The sequence below is a fragment of the Macaca mulatta genome, chromosome 14 (assembly GCF_049350105.2).
Source record: "Macaca mulatta isolate MMU2019108-1 chromosome 14, T2T-MMU8v2.0, whole genome shotgun sequence".
NCBI lineage: Eukaryota > Metazoa > Chordata > Mammalia > Primates > Cercopithecidae > Macaca > Macaca mulatta.
This window is the reverse complement of record NC_133419.1, coordinates 47,526,287-47,546,947: the sequence shown is the minus strand read 5'-3', so window position 1 is coordinate 47,546,947 and position 20,661 is coordinate 47,526,287. Positions and strand designations below refer to the sequence as shown.

Below are 20,661 nucleotides of genomic sequence, written 5' to 3'. Positions count from 1 at the left end.
ACCTGATGGTAGAAAAAATAAAAGCAGAAACCAGTAAGAGCTCTGGCTAAGGGAAATGGATAGGGTTCCATCATCAGCATGAGAAGCCACAGAAGAATCTCAGGGCCTGAGAGGTAAAACTTCTTCTTGCTGGAATCCATGGAACTCTCCCAAGAATAAAAAGGTATAGAAGCAGCAGAGAAATTAATAAATAGTTTAGCCTGGGATCACAGAAAAAACCTGGAGCTAAAGCCAGAATAAGCCTAGGCAGATCAAAGGGAAGATGCTGGTAGAAGGAGCCAGGAGTCACATGGAAAGAGGACCGGGTTTGGAGTTAGGTCGCTCCACCACTTACTACCTCTGTGACCTTGGTCAAGTCAAGCCATTGTTTTCCTAGGAATCTTAGATTCTTCACTGGCAAAATGGGAATATAATACCTATTTCACAGAACTATTTAAAGAAACATATGAGACACACAACACTTTGTAAATGAAAGGAACAATGTAATTGACAATTATTATTGAGTATTGGCCAGAAGCTGTCTCTTCTGTTTGAAGGAATCCAGAGCTTACAAATTGTTCCAGATTCCTTGTGAAGAGAAACAACACATGTTGATAAAGGAATGTGCTCCAAGGTATGAGAAACATGAATGTTACCATTCCCAGTGGGAGATTCTGCTGGAAAGGGCAATGCTTAATCCAAAGGAACGGTATTAATGATGATGAACTTATAAGCAGGATCAGGGACCAGCTGGGATGGCACAGAATAATGTGTTATTTTGTGTAACTATCAGAATATAGATGTCTTCTTGATGATATGGCTAAGGTACATCATGCTACTAGAGTCGAGTAAAGGACAAACCAGAACGATATTTGTGCAGAGTGGAGTGGCAGAAGTGTCACCTGAATAGTGATCATCCTGGATATGTCTCTCAAACTGAATAAAGGAAATGTGTATTTAGAGAAACAGAAACCAGGTTCTCCAATCTTAGACATTAAAATGTCATATATCCAAGAAGGAGCTCCTGGGGAAAAGTTTTCAGATTAGACCTCCCACAGAGGCAAGGGGCTGCAGCTGGAAAGCAGAGGACCAGGCTAGAGTCAGGGGAGTTGCATCCACCCCTTAGGGCCAGAGACTGAGTGTCCTAGACTAAGTGAGCCAGATGCTTCGCATTTCTTCTCTCTTTGTCTAGTTCCCTATCTCTCACTCACTATCATTCAGACAAGTCAGAACACTGCCAGCCTGCCTCAGCTGCACTCAGGGGACTCACAGCAAGGTCAGGGTCCAAACTTGGGTCAAGGGATTAAAGGAGGCCTACAGTTCCCCTAAGGTCCGAAAGGGAAGGTGAATTCAGAGGAGCAGACTTGGGACCATTTGCCACCTACACACACAGATACACACACACACACACACACACACACACACACACACACACAGAGAGAGAGAGAGAGAAAATTTCCCTCCAAGGCTAAATCTTGTAAGTTCTGGGTTGGTTGGTTTGTTTGCTTAGAGATAGGGTCTCACTGTGCTACCCAGGTTGGAATGCAGTGGTGAACTCATAGCTCACTGTAACCTCAAACTCTTGGGCTCAAGCAATCCTCCTGGCTCAACCTCCCGAATAGTTAGGACTACAGGCACGTGCCACTATGCCCAGCTAATTAAAAAAATTTTTTTTTGTAGAGATGGAGTCTTGTTATATTGTCGAGGCTGGTCTCAAACTTCTGGCTCAAGCAATTCTCCCACTTTAGTCTCCCAAAGAGCTGGGATTATAGCCATAAGCCACCATGCCTGGCCTGTTGTGGGTTTGTTTTAATAAGCTAAATCATGGGAATTTGTCTGTCTAAAGTCTCCCTAATATTTTGCAAATCATACACCATTCACTCATTCATTCATTCATTCATTCTACTTTTACTAAAAACCAACTATATGCCCAGCATAGGCAAAGACGACATACAGAAAAAATACCAGATATTACATGTGCCCTCAAAAGATGTCCAATGTAGATGAAGAAGAAAGATATCTATACAGAAAGCCACTTAAAAAAAAAGACAAGACCAAAAATCTGGCTGTGAATCAGTAACAAATACACTAATACAAAACATCAGTGCTGGGGAGAGAGGAGGGTGGCCAGGAGGGCCTCGTGGCTCAGGTGGGTGGACAAGACCTCACAGATCAAGTAGAACCTAAGTTGGACCTTACAGAAGAAACAATATTTAAATAAAAGTCAAGGAGGGAAAATAGTACTTCAAGACTGTGGCAACATTCATTCAACAAACACTTATTGAACACCTATTCTGTGCCAGACATGGGGCACATGAGATGAATAAGAGAGGAACAGCAACAAACACTTTGGAAGTGTCAGGTAATGTTTTAAGCACTTTACCTACCCAATCTTCCCCACAATCCAGTACGGTAAATTACTGTTACAACCCTCATTTTACAAATGAGAAAAACGAGGCAGAGGAAAGGTGAGTAACTTGTATGAGTGATAGGGCCAGGATTCAAGTCTGGCTCTGGGAAGTGTTTGTTTGTTTGTTTTTTAAGTTTTATTGAGGTATAATATGTACATATACACACACATATATATATTTAATGTGTGTGATTTGATAAGTTTTGATGTATTTATACACTAGTAAAAAATGTTTTTGAGACAGTCTCTCTCTGTCACCTGGGTTTTTTAGAGACAGGGTATCTCTGTTGCCCAGACTGGAGTGCAGCAGCACGAAGGCTCACTGTAATCTCCGCCTCCCAGGCTCAAGTGATCCTCCCACCTCAGCTTCCCAAGTAGTTGGGACTACAGGTACACACCACCACACCTGGCTAATTTTTGTATTTTTTGTAGAGATGGTATTTCATCACGTTGCCTAGGCTGTTCTCAAACTCCTGGGCTCAAGCGATCTGCTTGCCTCAGCCTCCCAAAGTGCTGGGATTATAGGCGTTATCCACCATGCCCATCCTACACTAGTAAAATCTTTACCACAATCAAGATGATGAGCATATCTATCACCAAAAAGTCCCCTTGTACAGCCCTGAGCAGTTTTTGAATGACAACTCATTAATGGAAACAGGGAAGTCAAGTGGAGGTAGCTGGGTAGTAGTTTGGAGTTTAAAAAATGACATGTTTAGTTTTGGATATGATGAGTTTGAGTTTATATTCAGCAAATAGTCAAAAACAGGGAACTAGAGAGGGGCTTGGTAAGTGGAGGTGGAAATACCGATTCCAGAATAAAGATAAAAGTATGACTCTATCCATGAGGGAAAAAAACAAAACAAAACAAACAGAGAGAAGAGCAGGGGCTAAGAACTGAATCTGGGAGACATACGGTATAGAAGACAAGAAGAGAAGATGGTGAAGGAGACAGTGGGATGACAATGAGAAATACACAGTGTTATGAAAACCAACAGAGAACAAAGCTTCTAAAAAGTTAAACGCCAGAGAAAAGTCAAGGATAATGAAGACACTGTATAAAACATTTCAGAACCAGAAAAAAACTTCAGAAATGATATAATTTTTCTTAAAAAAAAAAACACAGGGACTCTGAATACCGTTTGTGGCCTAGTTAACAAGAGGTATTGTGCCCATTTCCTGATTTTGATATGATACGACAGTTACCTAAGATTCTATCATTGAGGGAAGCTGGGTGAAGCGTATCTAGGATCATCTGTATCAATTTTCCTCTGAATCTATATTTCAAGATTAAAAAGTTTAAAAACCAAGGAACTAACTGAACATCTAGTGTATGCCAGGCATTGTACTAGATACTTTCATAATGAATGATCATTTTAATCTTCAAATAATCCTATTAAATAGATGCTATGTTCCCATTTTATAGCCGACAAAAGTGAGAGGCATAATAAAGGACTTGTGCAGAATCACCCAGCTAGATTACAAGGGAGCCAAAGCATTCACTACTTCTTCTACCGCAATGTGTATACATTTCACCTAAGGCAGCCCTGGCAAGCGGCATCCTGGCTCCCGCTTGAACAAGTCACAGCCTGCATATTTTCCATCCACACAACTGTAGAATAAGGTACTTTACCCTATCCTAGCCCTAGTTTTCTCATCAGTAAAATGGAGCAATAACTCTTATCTTATTCAATTCATAGGACTGCTGTGAGATTCCAATGACATAATGGGTGCAAAAGGTCCTTACAAACTATAAAGTCTGTGCCCATCTCAGGGACTGACATTCTGAAACAAATGACTGTGAGTAAGGTCAGCCCTGGCTAAACAGACAGAGGGAAGGAAAAAATATCTGCCCTAGCAACTCTTGCTTGCCTGTCCTTTTGGGTAGTATATGACCCTGGGGATGTGCTGGCTACCATGAGCATCTGGCCAAGGGCAGGCAGTCCTCTCTGCATAAGCCTGTATCAGCAATACTAGACCCAGTCACCATCCTGCCTCCACCAGCCCCACACACATATGGTGTGCCTGCCTGTGCAGATGTCCTGTGCCTCCAAAAGCTTCAGTTGTTTATAAATGAGCATCCTGCTACGAAGCTACTAAAAATACACCCTTGGGCCCCTGACCCCAGCCCTAGCTCAAAGCTGTCTTTTTGGAGGCAGGATGTTGTTAGTACACCCAGAGCTTAAGAAATTAACAGCTCCAGATACTAGTAGAGCCGACTTCATTCATGGTGCTGGAATTAGCTAGAGAAGACACACACTGCTATTGTAAGATAACAGAAACCTATCTCAGAGGTGGCTTTGGAGGGACTGAGTTCTGCCTGTAGAAATGCTTCTCTGGATAAAATGGCCTATCATTTCAGGAAGGAGGCCTAGCTGCACTGTCTACTCCTCAGTCGTGCACAGGAAAAACCTAGGCTAGGGAATGCCAGTGCAGCCTGACTCCCCTGGCTTGATTAAAAGGCACTGGCACGGCAATGCCAGTGATTCCACCAAGAGAAAAGAGACCTGTGGCTGCAGTGTAGGCAGCCCTCACACGGCCTGGTTGTACAGGCTCCACTGCTGCCCTTCTCTCCAACACCAGTGATGCAGCCCTCAGTGGAGCCCACCTTACTTAGACTTTGGCAACTGCCTCCTTACTGGTCTCCCTGCCTGCTTCCAAGCTGTCCTCCAAGGGCAGCCAGGGAAGCCTTTGATCACATCATTTGTTTAATAACCATTCACAATTCTCACTGACTACATGACTCAATGAAGCCCAAATTCTATAGCCTGGCATTAAAGGCTTTCTCAAATTGGCCCCAGCTGACCTTTACAACATTGTTTCAATTATTTCCCTTTGGGTTCCTTAGGCTCCAGCCGAAATGAACTACTTGCTGATCCCTGAACTCAGCCTGTGATTCCTGCCTCTGTACTTTGTTCATGCTGTGCACTCCATCTGGAATGCTTTCTTCTTGTCCAAATCTTACCTGATTTTCAAGCCAGCTCAAATCCCACCTCCTCCATGAAGTGTTCCCGACTATTCTACTAGTTCACACTATTTTAGCTACATATTATCAGTACCTGAGGAGCTCTTACAAAATACTGATGCCTAAGCGTTATCTTCAGAGATGACAATTTAATGAATTTGGGGTAGGGCTTGGCAACTAACATTTTTAATGTTTTTATTTTTTTAATTTAATTAATTAATTAATTAATTGATTTTAAAGTTGGGGTCTTGCTCTGAACCCAGGCTGGAATGCAGTGGCACAATCCAAGGCTGACTGCAGCCTCCAAATCCTGGGCTCAAGCGATCCTCCAGCCTCAGTCTTCCGAGTAGCTGAGACTGCAGGCATGTACCACTGCCCTCAGCTAAGTATTTTATTTTATTTTATTTTATTTTTATTTATGGAGAAAGAGTGAGAGAAACTCAAGGTATTTCTAACATGCAACCAGAGTTAAAAACCATTGTCCTCGTTAAAAGAGATCTCTCCTCTCACTGAGCTCCCATAACATTTTATCTAAATATCTTTTATGACACATAGTTTCTAGCTTTTTTCATACATATTTTATTTCTAAAGTATTTTATTGAGGGTTATTTTGTGTCAGGCACCATTCTAGGCACTGTAATATAATAGTGATGGACTCAAAGGGCCTTGCTCTCATGGTGTTTAAATTCTGATGGGGAAACAGATACTAAATAGATAAAATAAGGTCAGATGATAAGTACCATTAAAAGCAGGAAAGGAATGGAGAATAAAAGAAGAGGTCCTCTCTTAGAGAATGTGGTTAGGAACAGCTTTCCTTATTGCAATCTTACGTCCCTTTTAGACAGCATATTGACTGACAACAAAACCTGTGTCTAATTCATTTCTGTATCCCTCATAGCTTTTTCTATAGTGCCTGCATAAATAGGTGCTCAATAAGTAGATGCTCATTGTATGAATGAATGAAAGAATGAATGAGTAAATGGATCAATGTGCCTTATTAATAGTTATATCCCCCATAATGCCCAGGGCAGTACCTGAAATATACCAGATGCTCAATACATATTGGCTGAGTGGGTGAACTTGACTCAATTTTGGGACAAGTTATTTTGATGGCTCATTTCCTGCGACTAGATCATCACAAGATCACAAAATATCAAGCTGATCCTGAGATCACTGAGCCCAACTTCTTCATTTTAAAGATAAAACTCTTGTTCAGAGATGATCACCTAACTGGCCCAAGGTCACAGAAGAAATCAAAGGGACAGGTGATCTGAGTCCCTAGTTCTTCTGACTCTTGGTCCAGTGCTCATTCCATCAAACTGAAACACTTTTTCCATTAGTAAGAGAAAACCATTCTGAGGACCATTCACTCAACTGGCCCAAGAAACAACTCGGATTAGCATCAGTAAAACTAAAGAAAACCTCCATTTTCTTTGATCTCATAACAGTCTTTGCTGATGACTCAAGCGTGGTACATTTAACAGACAATCTCACCCTCATGACACCTCACTGCCCAACTCCACCACCCACAGCAAGGCATGCAGACAGGATCTCCTAGAGCAGGCAGGGGATTGGTGAATTTCCAACTACAAATAAAACTATGTACCTTTCCCCTTTTCCATCCTTAGCCACAGTTCCAATGAGATATGGTAAGGCAATGCCAGGCTACATGGGAAAGGCTAGGCTAAGAAGCCAGCAGCTGGAAAACCAGGGAGGAGCTAAAGAATCTGGCCAGGTGAGGGACAGCAGCAGGTGCAGGGACTGTTGACACAGTGATGGGTTGTGCTGCAAACTAGTGGTTGGCCACACTGGCCTTGCTGTGGGCAAATAAACTGTGGCCTGAAGACAAGCAAGTAAAACCTTTTATTTCCCATTTTTCTTAAAATTCTGTGGAATCACAGCATCCATCTGGATGCAATGAAGACCAATTTCCTAGAATAACATTCCAAACAAAATGCTCAAGAGAGCCAAAAGTTACACAGTTGGCATGGGCTTCCCTGGCTTTGTAGTAAATACATCGCTCTATCACCTGGCCATTCTGTACCTCTACAGTCCAGGAATGTTCAAAATGAGGACTCTAAGGCATTTAGAGATCCTAAAGGGTTTTCTGAATCATCAAAGGAAAATTTGGCTGAGTGCAACTTTCAGTGCCAAATATATTATTATTACTATTTCTTAAAAATTGGCATTTTGTGTTGGGCATAGATGAAAAAGAAGCAGAGTAGCTGATTAACTGCAGCAGAGATTTCTAGCTTTATCTGAGCTTATAAATTACCTGGAGGCATTGAGCCCCACCAGATTAGAATCAAAGTAGAGACCTGGAAATCTGTATTTTTAGCAAGCACACCACGTGATTCTTATGAATTGGTTAGCATAGGAAACACCAAGCTAGAAAACTATAGTATCCATTTCACAGGATTATTATCAGAATTAAGTGAAACTATATAAAGGTGTCAGCATAATAGCTGGCACATAAGTATTCAGTAAGTGTTGTTTTTTGTTGCTATTTAATTATTAATAAGACATTTCAAGCCTGGTCAGATAATAATTACACTATGGACATGTACAAGTTAAAAGGCAGACAGTACAAATATCCTGGAGTGGAACAATTACTATCATTTACCTCTTTTTTCTTATTAACTTCATCCCTGTTACCCTCCTAGCACAACGGTTCTCAAAGTGTGGTCCCTAAACCAGTAGCATCAGCATCATCTGGGAATATTATTAGAACATGGATACGGTGAACAGGGAACACTTCTACACTGCTGGTGGGAATGTAAATTAGTACAACCAATATAGGAAACAGTGCGGAGATTCCTTAAAGAATTAAAAGTAGAACTACCATTTGATCCAGCATTCCCACTACTGGGTATCTACCCAGAGAAAAGTCATTATACAAAAAAGATACTTGCACATGCATGTTTATAGCAGTACAATTTGCAATTGCAAAAATGTGGAACCAACCAAATGACCATCAATCAACTAGTGGATAAAGAAACTGTGGTACATATATATGATAAAATACTACTCAGCCATGAAAAGGAATGAATTAATGACATTTGCAGCAACCTGAATGGGACTGGAGACTGTTATTGTAAGTGAAGTAACTCAGGAATGGAAAACCAAACATTGTATGTTCTCACTCATAAGTGGGAGGTAAACTAAGAGGATGCAAAGGCATAAGAATGACACAATAGACTTCAAGGACTTAGGGGGAAAGGGTGGGAAGTGGGTGAGGAATAAAAGACTGCAAATTGGGTTCAATGTATACTACTTGGGTAATGGGTCTCAAAAATCTCACAATCACCACTAAAGAACTTACCCATGTAACCAAATATTACCTGTTCCCCAAAAACCTACGGAAATATAAATAAATAAATGAATTAAAAAGAAATGTAAATTCTCAAGCCCCACTCCAGACCTACTGAATGAGTATATCATCAGAAGTGGAGCCCAGAAATTCATTTCAGCAAGTTTTCCAGGTGATTCAGAAACAGACTATAGTTTGAGAACCATCACCCAAATATCTTGCAATTCAAAGTATGGTCCCTATATCAGCAGCACAGGAATGTTAGAAATGCAGAACCTCAGGTCCCAACCCAGACTGACTAAATCAGATTCTGCATTTAATGAAATCCCCAGGTAATTCATATGCACTATATCATCTGAGAAGCACTATCCTAGTCCACAGGAACTTCAGAGATGTAAAAGAAACTAAATTTACTGTTGTTTTGATTATTAAATGGGGTTTATAAGTACTTACTAGGCACTGTCCTTTACACAGAATACCTTGTTCATTCTCATTAGGCCTGTGGTAGGTATTTTTATTCCTGTTCTACAGATTAGAAAATTGAGTCTCAAATCAGTAAAGTAACTTGCTGAAGGTCACAAGTTATGAAGTGGTACAGCTGATCATCACTGTATGACCCAAAGTCTGTGTTCCTTTCTCCACTCCATGGTGCCTGTGGGTATAGCTAAGCAGATACCACCTGCCTGCTGGTACAAGCGGAGCACTTCAAAACAGAGGCAGTCCCCAACTTATGAATGAGCAAGACTCCAAAAGTGTTTTTCTAAGTCAGATGTTTGGAACTAGTGAGAGAACTACTTGTAGAAACTATTTACATCATGGCTTCTACAAGAAAATGCATTCTGAATTACAGCACCAGAAGGTAGCAGCTCCCTGCAGGGTCAATACATCTGGGCTCCAGGAACTTGTTAGCACTTCATTTATATCAACATAAGAAAAAGCACCTCCAAGGCAAATCCCTCCCCAGATGTTATGGCCTGGGAAACATTCATTGATTCCCTCATTCAAAGATTTACTGCCTCCTATGGAAAAGGTGCTGTGCTAGGTGCTGTAGGTGAAAATGATCCATGACTTAAGGAATTCATAATCAGTAAGGGAAATAAAGCAGGAACAGACACACACACATTCTCTCTCTCTCTCTCTTTCTCCCTCCCTTCCTCCCTCCCTACCTAAAATCCAAAGCAGGAAGTGGTAACTGACAAAAAATTACTACGGAAGTTCAGAGAAGGAAGTAATCAATTAGGACCTGGACATCAGGGAAGACTTTCCAAGGAGATGCCATCTAAAGCTAGTCTGGAAAAATACACAGAATGTGGATTAGGCAAAAAGCACTCCTGGCAAAGGGAAGAGTGTGATCAAAGGTATAAATGTGTGAAAGAGAAGTCGTGTTACAGAACTGCGAGTTATCCCCTTAGGTGAAGCAAAACGTTCACTTGACTTTGGGAGATGAAACTAGAAATGCAGGACTGTGCCTCGGTAGGGAAGACTCTAAATGCTAGGTTGAGAGAGCAGAACTTTGTACATATATAGAGAGCTGCTGCATATTACTCATCATATTACATAACAAATCAGTGAACCCCAAATCCTTTTTGCAACAAACTAGGGTAAAAACAAACATTTCTGAATTGGTATTATAATTATTTCAAGTCTGCTTCCTCCATTAGACTGAATTCAAATGACTTTGAGCATTAGTAAATTCTCAAAAGATGCTGAATGTATCAACAAAGGAATGAATAAATGAGTACGTTAATGAGCAGCTGAGAGGTTATAAGCAGGAGAGAGAAGGCTCAATACTGCATCATGGCCTGAAAAGGAAAGGGTAAGGGGAGGGATGGAGATGGAGAGACCGGAAGCTGCAGATCTCATGGTTAGGAGGCCACTGTGATTAGACAGGCAAGAATTTGGCAACAACTAGGTTAAGGGTAATGGGAATGAGGAAAAAGGGACGGGAGAGAGAGAGATGGTTACAGAACACAGCAAGTGATTGACAATGTGAGCAGAAAAGGAAGACATTAAAGTCTCACTGAAGTTTGGAGTCTGGGTGACAGTGCCATTTGAAAAATGGGTAGTGAAATGGAAGAGCAAGGTGCATTATAGATATCACTTATTAAATCCTTACAACCCTGAGGGTATTATCTCTCTGACCTCATCCTCTCATTCTCCCCCATACTCACTCCACTTGAGTCATGCCAGCTTCCTTGCTATTTCCTGCATATGCCACGCCTGCTCCCACTTTAGGGCCTTTGCACTGGGACATGCTTCCCCAGATATCTGCATGGCTAAGTCCCTCACCAACCCCATGTCATTATTTCAATGAGGCCTATTAAAAACCGCAACGCAGGAGGCTGAGGCAGGAGAATTACTTGAACCCGGGGAGCGGAGGTTGCAGTGAGCCAAGATCGTGCCATTGCACTCCAGCCTGGGCAACAAGAGCAAAACTCCATCTAAAAAAAAAGAAAAAAAAAAAAAAACAACTGTGGCCGGGCGTGGTGGCTCATGCCTGTAATCCCAACACTTTGGGAGGCCAAGGCGAGTGGATCACAAGGTCAGGAAATTGAGAGCATCCTGGCTAACACAGTGAAACCCTGTCTCTACTAAAAATATAAAAAATTAGCTTGGCGTGGTGGCACACGCCTGTAGTCCCAGCTACTCGGGAGGCTGAGGCAGAAGAATTAGAACCCATGAGGTGGAGGTTGCAGTGAGCCGAGATCGCACCATTGTACTCCAGCCTGGGCAATAGAGTGAGACTCTGTCTCAAAAACAAACAAAACTGCAACTCACACTTCCCCCAGCATTCCTAAAATCCCTTACCCTGCTCTCACTCTTTTTTCTTCTTTTGATTATATTTATTATCTTCTAACATGGTATTTGATTTTCTTATTTATTATGTCTAGGTTTAATGTCTGTCTCGCCTCACTAAAACGTAAACTCCATAAAGACAAGGATTTCTGTCTATTCCCCAAATGCCTTGGAAGTGACTGGCACATAACTGTGCTCAATAAATTCAACGAATTATCTCCATTTTATAGATGAGAAAACTGAGGCTGAGAGGAGGAATGCAAATTTCCCTAAATAACACAGTCGTCAATCAGAGATAGGAATCTGAATTCAAACACAGATCTATCCAACTCCAACTGTCACTTTACCAGGCAGTCTCCCTTTAGACAGACCAAGTTTAAGGCTACAGTGGCCTATATGGGAGGCGAATGATGTGAGATTAGAGCAACCATTCCCACAAGACAGTAGACTTGGCCTGGAAGGGAGCAGGTCTACGTACACATAGAGATCCTGAACTACCTGCAGTCTGAGAAACAAGCAGTCTGACTAGAGGATCACCAAGAGAACCAATAGTTTCATTTTCCAAGTGCAAGTTTGAAGAATCAGGCCAGCTTCTCCAGTGAAAGAGCTTCTAATTTTTCCAGCTGCCTAGATTGTCAAATTACAAACTTGTCTTCAGGGGAACGTATTTAACAAAGGGACATGTTCATTTCCCTTTTTACCACCCATCCAGTGGATCTGCACTTGGTTTAATTGCCACTCTGATCCCCCCACATAATCCATACATCACAAGACTCACATTTACAGTTCAGTACATTATCACACTGGAGCTGCTCAAAATAAACGGGTTTGGCAAAGTGTAATTATTTCCAGCAAAAGAGTTGGTTCTGCATTTTGACAGTCATCTGATACATTATTGTACTAAATGCTAAACTGTGAAACTGCAAAATTAAAAGAAAGCAATTTTTTAAGTTTTAAAAGTACTCATTATTAAATTATAAAGCAGGTCATTTATGATGAGTCAGTCCAAAAACAGAAGGATGATAATGAAAGAGTGAAGGAAGATTAGCTTCTTTGTATAACCTCTAATATTCACAATCCAAGGCCATTGTGAAAATGAAATGAGATTGCACATGTAAAATATCTAGTCCAGTGCCTAAGACATAATAGATGCTCAGTAAATGCTGATTTTCTTCCTTAAAAATTATTTTCTCAGCAGCAGAATTTACAAACTACCTCAATTTGTTCATTTGTTCATACATTCCACAATTCCCTCATTCCCAAAGAGCTCTCAGTCCGCTGGGGAAAGGCAAGTAAGCAGATGACTCCCACAAAAGGGATGAGGGCTAAAAAGAAACGTAGACAAAAAGGGCCATGAGCGTGCAGACAAAGAGTCCTTACCCCAGGGAGAGCAAGACCTGAAATGAACTGGACAGGGAAAGATGAGGTTAGTAAAGCATGGGGGAAGGTGAAAAAGAGACAGAGCCCAAGAGACAGAGAGAACAACACATGCAAAGGCCTGGAAGCAAGGAAGAACACATGATTTAGGGATACTGTAATTCGAACCAGCCTATAATGACCGATATGGGGGAACAGATGGTAATAAGACCTGCAATGGCCCCTCTTTTTTTGTTAAAGTGACTAAATGCACTGACTCCTCAGCACAATGGGAAGTGGCTGAGCTTGCCTCGTAGCCCACTTTCCCTAGGGCAAATTCCCAGTAAGGTGATCTCAAGCCCCAGCCACCACCAAGCCTCATGGACTTGTCTCAAAGATGAGATGGGAGAGATTTCTCTTTAAAAGAAAACTTGATGAAATCTATGTTACCCAGTGGCAACGTCTGAACATGCTGAGTCAGCTGCACTTCAGGAAACAGAGTGTCCTTGGAGAACAGAGCATATCACTTTACACACAGAAAACCACTCCTGTCCACGAAGGACAAACTGCGAAATGCTTAACACTGGCCTTCAATTATTAAACGAGCCCAAATGAGCTCTGGCAGTGAGACGGATCACACACACTCACAGAGAAAGCTGTAGCACGCCAGCCTATATTGTCTTAGGATTATTCATCAAGGCACCAACAGACCAGGGTCTTTCAGAGATCTTAGGGTCACGAGGTTACCCATAGCTCTTGGAAAAGATGATCATGCTCAGAACAAGGAAGAGAAAGTAAAAAGAACCTGACCCTTTGCAGAAAACATTGGGGTTTTTTTTTCTAAGTATTATAACACAGCCTATGCTGAAAATATTTCATTAACAACTTTTTGCTCCTTGGGTGGCAGTTTCATACTGGTCAGTTTTTGGCTTACCATGTGGTACTCAGGTACTCAATTGTCTCCACTGGGGGTATTTTTCAGTCCCCTGAGAACAAGCAGAACACTGAGGAGAAGCTCTGGATTCATACCTGGCTTCAAATACTGCTTGTTCTCTTGTGTACTCACTGTATGACTTGCAGTCTCAGTTTCCCCATTCACAAATGTAGATTCATGGGGTTTCTGTGGAAATTAAATAACATACCATGCACCTGGCACAATGCACATAAGGGAGCTATTTACATTTTGTTCTCTATTCCCTTTACTCCTTTTGTGTCCTGGAAAAATTAGAATGGCTTCCTATCTGGATACTGGGTTCACCTCTTGATTTCAGATTAAAACTGCCATCCTAGTCTCTGCTGGTTTGAAACTAACTTCCACCTGGAGGTTACCCTCACAGAAAGAAATCTGGGTAATGACCACAGGGCCAGTCCTTTCACATCTCTCCCTCCTCTGACCTCTGACAGTCCCACCCTACCTAGATATACATCAACTTGCACTCCTCTCTAGCTGACCCATCTATGAGGTCTGTCCGTTTCCCCTGTCCCCGCAACCTTCTTCTCTTGTCATCAGCTGATTCCCCTCTATTGGTCCAGCCCTGCCATAGGCCCAGTGATCACCCTCCACATCTAGCCAGGCTTCTGCCCTCATCCAGTTTAGCCTACTGGATCCTTAGTCCCTGGAGAGCAGGGGCCACACCTCAGTGCTCTCAGCTCTGTAAGCAGCTGGGCATCCAGTACACAGCAGAGGCTGGCCAGAAGTGGTAGGGTGAGAGGGACTTGGTGCCAGAGGGCCCAATCCTGGGACATGTTCTTAGAAGTTCTGTCTTGAGGCCAAGAAAAAATTTCCTAGGATGGAAATGCTCCAGGAAACCTAGGCAATGACAAATGAGCTGAGTACAGGCAATCTCCAGAGACTCCTGGTACTCCAGAAACCTTCACACTCTCATGCACATTCCTCACACACTTGCCGCAGATTATGTGAATGGGGCCTGGACCAGGGTGGAGGCAGAACAGATTCCAGACTTACTGAGAAGGAAGGTGTTGCAGATGGACTAATGAGAATACAGAGAGTGAAGCAAAAGGTGACTGAGATTCTGAGTCCTGGTCACAGGGGAAAACAATTTAACACAGTGCTAAGCGCTAGGGATGCAGAAGTGGGTGTACACACAGCTCCAGCCCTCCCCCAGGATAAGTTAGTTCCCAGCCCTCTGCTGCCATAGCACCGTGAACACCCTCATCATTGCACTCAGCATCCTGGACTGACACTATGACTTACCTGTCTCACCTACTACATCACAAGCTCCTCGATGGAAGAGACTATGTCATATTGAACTTTCTATCTACAGCATCTAGCATAGTGCCTGGTACAATTCCCAGGCCTACCAATTACTGGCTTTGTCAAGTCATTTAAACTCTCTAAGCCTCAATTTCCTAGTCTGTAGAGTGAAGATGATAATAATCTCTACACCCAAGGAGGAAGAAATGAGTGAACTTATATAAAGCCCTTACTTATCCCAATCCCCAACTGAGAGTCAATACTCAAAAAGGGTTAGCTAGTGAATGAATTTGAGGTAAGAGAGAGGGAAAAACATTCAAACAAATAGTTCTGTAATTATGCAATAAATAATATAGTAGGAATATATTTGAATTACTCTGAGAGCAGAAAGGAAAGCACCAAATTTTGCCTTGGCATATATAGAAAACTTCACAGAGGAGGTAACACTTGAACTAAAATCTAAAGATCTAAAATCAGGCCAAAGGAAGGCCACGTGTGAAGGCAGAGAGGCAGGAAAGAGAACCTAGTATGTTCAGGAACTGCAAGTCTGGCTATAAGAAGAGTCTGTGCAAAGGAACGGTGGTGACACACAGGGTGAAGAGATAACTCAGAGCCAAAAATTCCCTGCAAGCTCTGCCACAGAGAATGGATTTCTCCTGGAAGATACTGAAAATCCACTGCAGGGTTTTGAGTAAGAGAGTGAAACATAGAGGCACTGTGGTGGCAGTGTGGAGGGTAGAAAAAAGGGGCAAGACTGGGGACAAACATAGAACAGTGGGGATTAGGGGATGATCTGGGTTGAGCAGAAAAGAATGGAGATGGGGTGGAGAGAGGGGGAAAATGAAGCTGGCCAGGTCAAGAAGCTAGGTAGAAACTGAGTCTCAGAAAAACTGCAACTGGCCCTTGGCATTCCCCAAGACTTTTTCATATAAAGTGTAGGTCTATGAGTTATAACAAATCACCTTCCCTCCACGTTTGCTGTCTTACAATTTGTGCAACAGAGAAGCACGAATATGGAAAATTCCAGCTGAAAACTCTGACCACATGAACAGGCCCAGAAGTCACAGTCACCACTGATGGTTAGATGAAACCATCTACAAATAGGCCTGAGATCCCGGCCAGCAATTTTTTATTCACATGCAAACTTGGGGCTGGAGTTCCAGTGACAAAACCTTTCAGGTGTACTATTTTTTTCTTCTTTTTTTTAAGCCATTTACAGAAACCCAAGGTCCTCCTTGTACTTCAGAGAAATGCTTTGTATTTAATTTGTTCTTAAAGAAAAAACAATAGCCTCTTTGCTCTACATGACTAGGCCACTGGGCACCATGAAAAAGATACAGTAACCTGGCCAGGCACGGTGGCTCACGCCTGTAACCCAGCACTTTGGGAGGCCAAGGCGGGCGAATCACAAGGTCAGGAGATCGAGACCATCCTGGATAACACGGTGAAACCCCGTCTCTACTAAAAATACAAAAAAAAAAAAAAAAAAAAAAAAAAAAAATTGGCCGGGCGTGATGGCAGGTGCCTGTAGTCCCAGCTACTTGGGAGGCTGAGGCAGGAGAATGGCATGAACCCGTGAGGCGGAGGTTGCAGTGAACCAAGATTGCGCTACTGCACTCCAGCCTGGGCGACAGAGTGAAACTCCATCTCAAAAAAAAAAAGTAAAATATACAGTAACCCACCAAGTCTCTAAGGTCCCAGAAGTCCATCTGTCTGTCACATCACAAAAACACCACTCACGGCAGAAGAAATACACTACTGCAAGGTGAAAGGGACTGCATTCTAGATACCTTCTGGAGGGCAAAGGAGGGAAGAGAAGAAGAAAAGAAGGGAGGAAAAGGGCCAGAGAGTGTTTAAGACCATACATGACCACTTCTGCTAAACACAAAATAGTTTCCTCCCTTGCTTTCAATCTAATTAGACAGAAAGAGCTAATGAGTAGGCAGCAGTGGTGCTTGGTTCAGCTGTTCCAGACCCTAGTGTTTCCTCCTTATTAAAAATAAAGAGACCCAAGGGTTCAATTTGGTAGAAATGCACACAGGGAGGCACATTTCCTTTATACAAAAATGTTTTGCATTAAAAAACCATATCTGTTTAATAGGTACCAAAAATTAAATGTACAATAGCAAGATCCCTGGTAGTATCTGTCTGCATTTTTGGAAGTGTCTTCAAAGACAGAACATTAGAGTAAGACTCAAAAGACCTGAGTTCCAGTGTCAGCTGTACCATTTACCAGCTGTGTGATCTTGGGCAAAATATGTAACATCTTGAGCCTCAGCTGCCTTATTGTCAAATGAGTATAATGCTCTGCCTGTCTCACAGAGTCTGGGGGAAAGAAAATATTTTGAAAACTATAAAGCACTTTGCTAACACCTACTCAGTCAATAAATATTCACTGAGGGCCTACTAGGTATTAGACATTGTTTCCCTTCAACTGTTAATGTTATTACCAATATTGCACCCCTTCCAGCTCAGTCATTAGATGTCAATTTCCAATGCAGACAGGTCTATGGTCTCAAGCCAACCTCTCATTCATCTAGTTTTCTCCCCAGTTGGGGCATTAGTCACTTGCCTCCATCAGGAGACATCTAATGACATCTCAGCCCTAAGAGGCCCTGGAACTTATTAGTATAAATGATGATGGGGACAAGAGCCTCTGCCACCTCTGCTACCCTAGAGGGCCTGATCCTAAGAAGCTTCCAGAATCTTACTCTCCACAAACACAGAACAAGACAGTTCTCATAAGCAGGGCCAGAGGTAGGTAGAGACAGGTGAACAGATGGAAAATCTGCATGGCTAAGTCTTTCCAGTATCAGAGTGCCTGGCTCCACGTCCACACCAGGTGACCTACTCCAGCCCACCCCTGTCTTCTACCAGGAAAGATTTCAAGTTTTAGCAGCTCAGAAGCAGGCTCAGTGTGCTGCCATTCCTGCCCTGACCTTGTTCCTTGGTTTCATCACTGGGTATCTGCCTTGTTCTAGAAACCATGCCCTCCTTTGTGCCAGAGGTTCAGCAAGTGTGACCCTGAATTGATTGTTTCTTCTATCTGAATCCTCACCTAATAAACCATTTCACCAAGACCAGAGTCTTACCTTGCTATTACTCCAAAAGACTGTCTTGATGCAGAATCCACCTGGAGGGCCTCCTGAGACCAGAGCTCTAGGAATTCATCTCCACATCCCCCACTGTGCAGTTCAGTATCTGGCATGTAATGGGCACACAACAAATATTTATAGAATGAAATGTTACCCACTGGTCTAGATTACTGCAGACTGTCTGCTCCTATGCCCCTCCCCAACTCAAAGGACCTCCTTGACGGATAAACCAACCATCGCCTGCCATCATGTTCTCTGGCTGCTTTGTTGTTCCAACTCCAGGCCCCTGACAGGGTCTCTGGGTCAAACGTACCTACTCTATTCCCAGTATGTCCTCTTTGCCACTTAGCACATCCTAAAAGCCAAAGTGCTAAGCAAATTCTGAAGTCTGATGACTGCTTCAGTGTCCCCGACACACCTTTTGCTCCTGGATTCTGAGGGTTAACCTACACTAGACACTCATTTGGGGCCATCTGGCAATTTTTGGCACCACCCACTTCCCCTTGTCCAGTATGGAAGGGACTCAAGTTCTGTTCAACAAGCACTACTGAACACAAAGCCTGGTGTCATAGAGAGGCTCTGTTTAAGATCCTGAGGTAAATGCCTGACTAAAACCTAAGAAAGAAGGGCTTCAGGCAAGTCTAGACTACCAGCACATCAGATTTTGGTTCTGTGAGGCTGCTCTAAACATGAAAATGCAAGTAGGAAACCTTATTTCTGCTTCTTTACATTGCTAGATCAGCAGAGGAAAAGCACATATACAACACAGAAGGAAAATGATGACCTGAGTGTTGGTCCTGGTCTCTTCCACTAATCTGCTGTGTGACCTCAGGAAAGTCACTCTGCTTCTCTAGATTTCTATGTCTTCCTTTGTAAAGTCACAGTCTCAGATGTGATGACCCATTTCTAAAGCCCCTTCTATGCCTGACATTTAGCGATTTCCTTGCTACTCAGACCACAGAATTGACATCATCTGGGAACCTGTTAGAAACAGAGAGTAGCCCTACTGACTCAGACCTACAGAACTAGAATCTACATTTTAACAAGAACCCCAAGTGATTGCACACACATTGAAATTTGAGAGACACTATTGTGCAGCTTCTCAGGAAGATCCAGGCCGACCTGGGGCATGACATCTGCAAGAAGCTGGAAGAAGAGTCTGTCACAGGACTTTACTGAATGTGATTAGAAGCAGCTGGCTAGTAGTAAGGGCTGAGGAGAAAATGCTGCAAGATCCCTTTAAACTCAGCTGCAATCCATAAAATGTCTCTCAAGTACTTTGAGTCTCTAAATTTGAAGTCTTTAGATAAAATGACTTTAAAAATACTAATTATGCACGGAAGTCTAACCATGAACCAAGTATTAGTGAATCCAAAGCTCCTTCTGTACTGGCATGCTGCCAGCACGCATGAACAGAGAGCTCTAAAATCAGCAAGGAGGTCACCTCTGAAACCACAGCATTTCTCCCAGCCTCACCTGTCTCCTGACTGGTCCTCACCTACAGAACTTCAGTCTCAGTTGGAATCTCACAGACAAGACCACATTGAAAGGAACATTGTGTGGGCCTAGACAGTAGGGCAAAGGTCAGAGAGGGCTACAAACTCTGGGGTCACAGACCCACAGAGTCAGTCCATGGAGGAGAAAGGGAAGAAAGGGAGAAGCAGAGTGGAACCAGCACAGACTGAATAAACTTAGTGGTGAAGACTCCTGCTTCCAAATCCAGGGAGAAGCCAGTTTCTGACTTCTTATCTGTCTCCCCTACAGACTGCAAGCTTTGTGAGGACAGGACTGTAAAACTTGTCTCTCTAGCTATAGTGGCCTGCACATAGAAGTCATTCAACAAATGTCTTATGAGTGAATGAATGAACAAACAAACCAATGAAAAAAACAATAAACAAACAAGGACCAAAGATCATTCGCTTGGTTTTATCAGTATCAGTCAAGACTACCCTTCAAACTCGTGAACTAAGCTTACTCCTCAGTCCAAAAGCCAGAACAGAAGACCCCAAGGGGTCTGGGAGATATAAACCTGAAAAAAAAATGGGATTCAAACTAGCTTGGCATTTTTTTCTGGACCAAGGTATACTAACAAATAGGCTATTCTAACCTATTCCAGGTTTTGTAATGTTTTATGCTACCCTTACCAGAATTTTCAGGCAAGAAATTTTTTTCTCTAGAAATTAGATGCTATTTGTATTTTAGTTATTAAATGCAATGTGAAAGTACCTAACACATAATCATCGTCTACATTAACATTTGTTGAAACTCAATTGATAGAATTCTATTACTCTATGTCATAAACTAGGAATTTTGCAAATAGCAGAATTACAGAACACTCTGGGCCACCCACTTTTGTGAATATAAAATCACTTAAGTAAGGCAAGCTGACTTTGGTGGAATAGCCTTTATTTTTCATCCACTTACATAACTCTGCATTGTCAAAGTGCACCAATAACTGGTGCTCTCATCTCTCATGCCCCCAAGAAAAAACTCCTTTGGGGCTCTTTCTACATTTATTTTCAATTGCCAGATCCCCAG

At 42.4% G+C, this 20,661-nt stretch overlaps 1 protein-coding gene across 20 annotated transcripts in view; it reads right to left on the bottom strand.

The window, feature by feature from the left end:
- Positions 1 to 20,661, bottom strand: part of SERGEF (secretion regulating guanine nucleotide exchange factor) — a 235,620-nt gene that overhangs the window by 129,017 nt on the left and 85,942 nt on the right. For 7 of the 20 annotated variants that reach the window (XR_013403975.1, XR_013403974.1, XR_003722631.2 and 4 more), the window contains one exon: positions 18,121 to 18,229. The exons of the other annotated variants lie outside the window; for them this stretch is intronic. Coding sequence is in view for 4 of the 7 variants with exons in the window: in XM_077963150.1 (XP_077819276.1) it covers positions 18,121 to 18,229 (109 nt within the window). In the remaining 3 variants the exon portion in view is untranslated. The remainder of the gene's footprint in view (positions 1 to 18,120; positions 18,230 to 20,661) is intronic. 20 annotated transcript variants of the gene reach the window in all.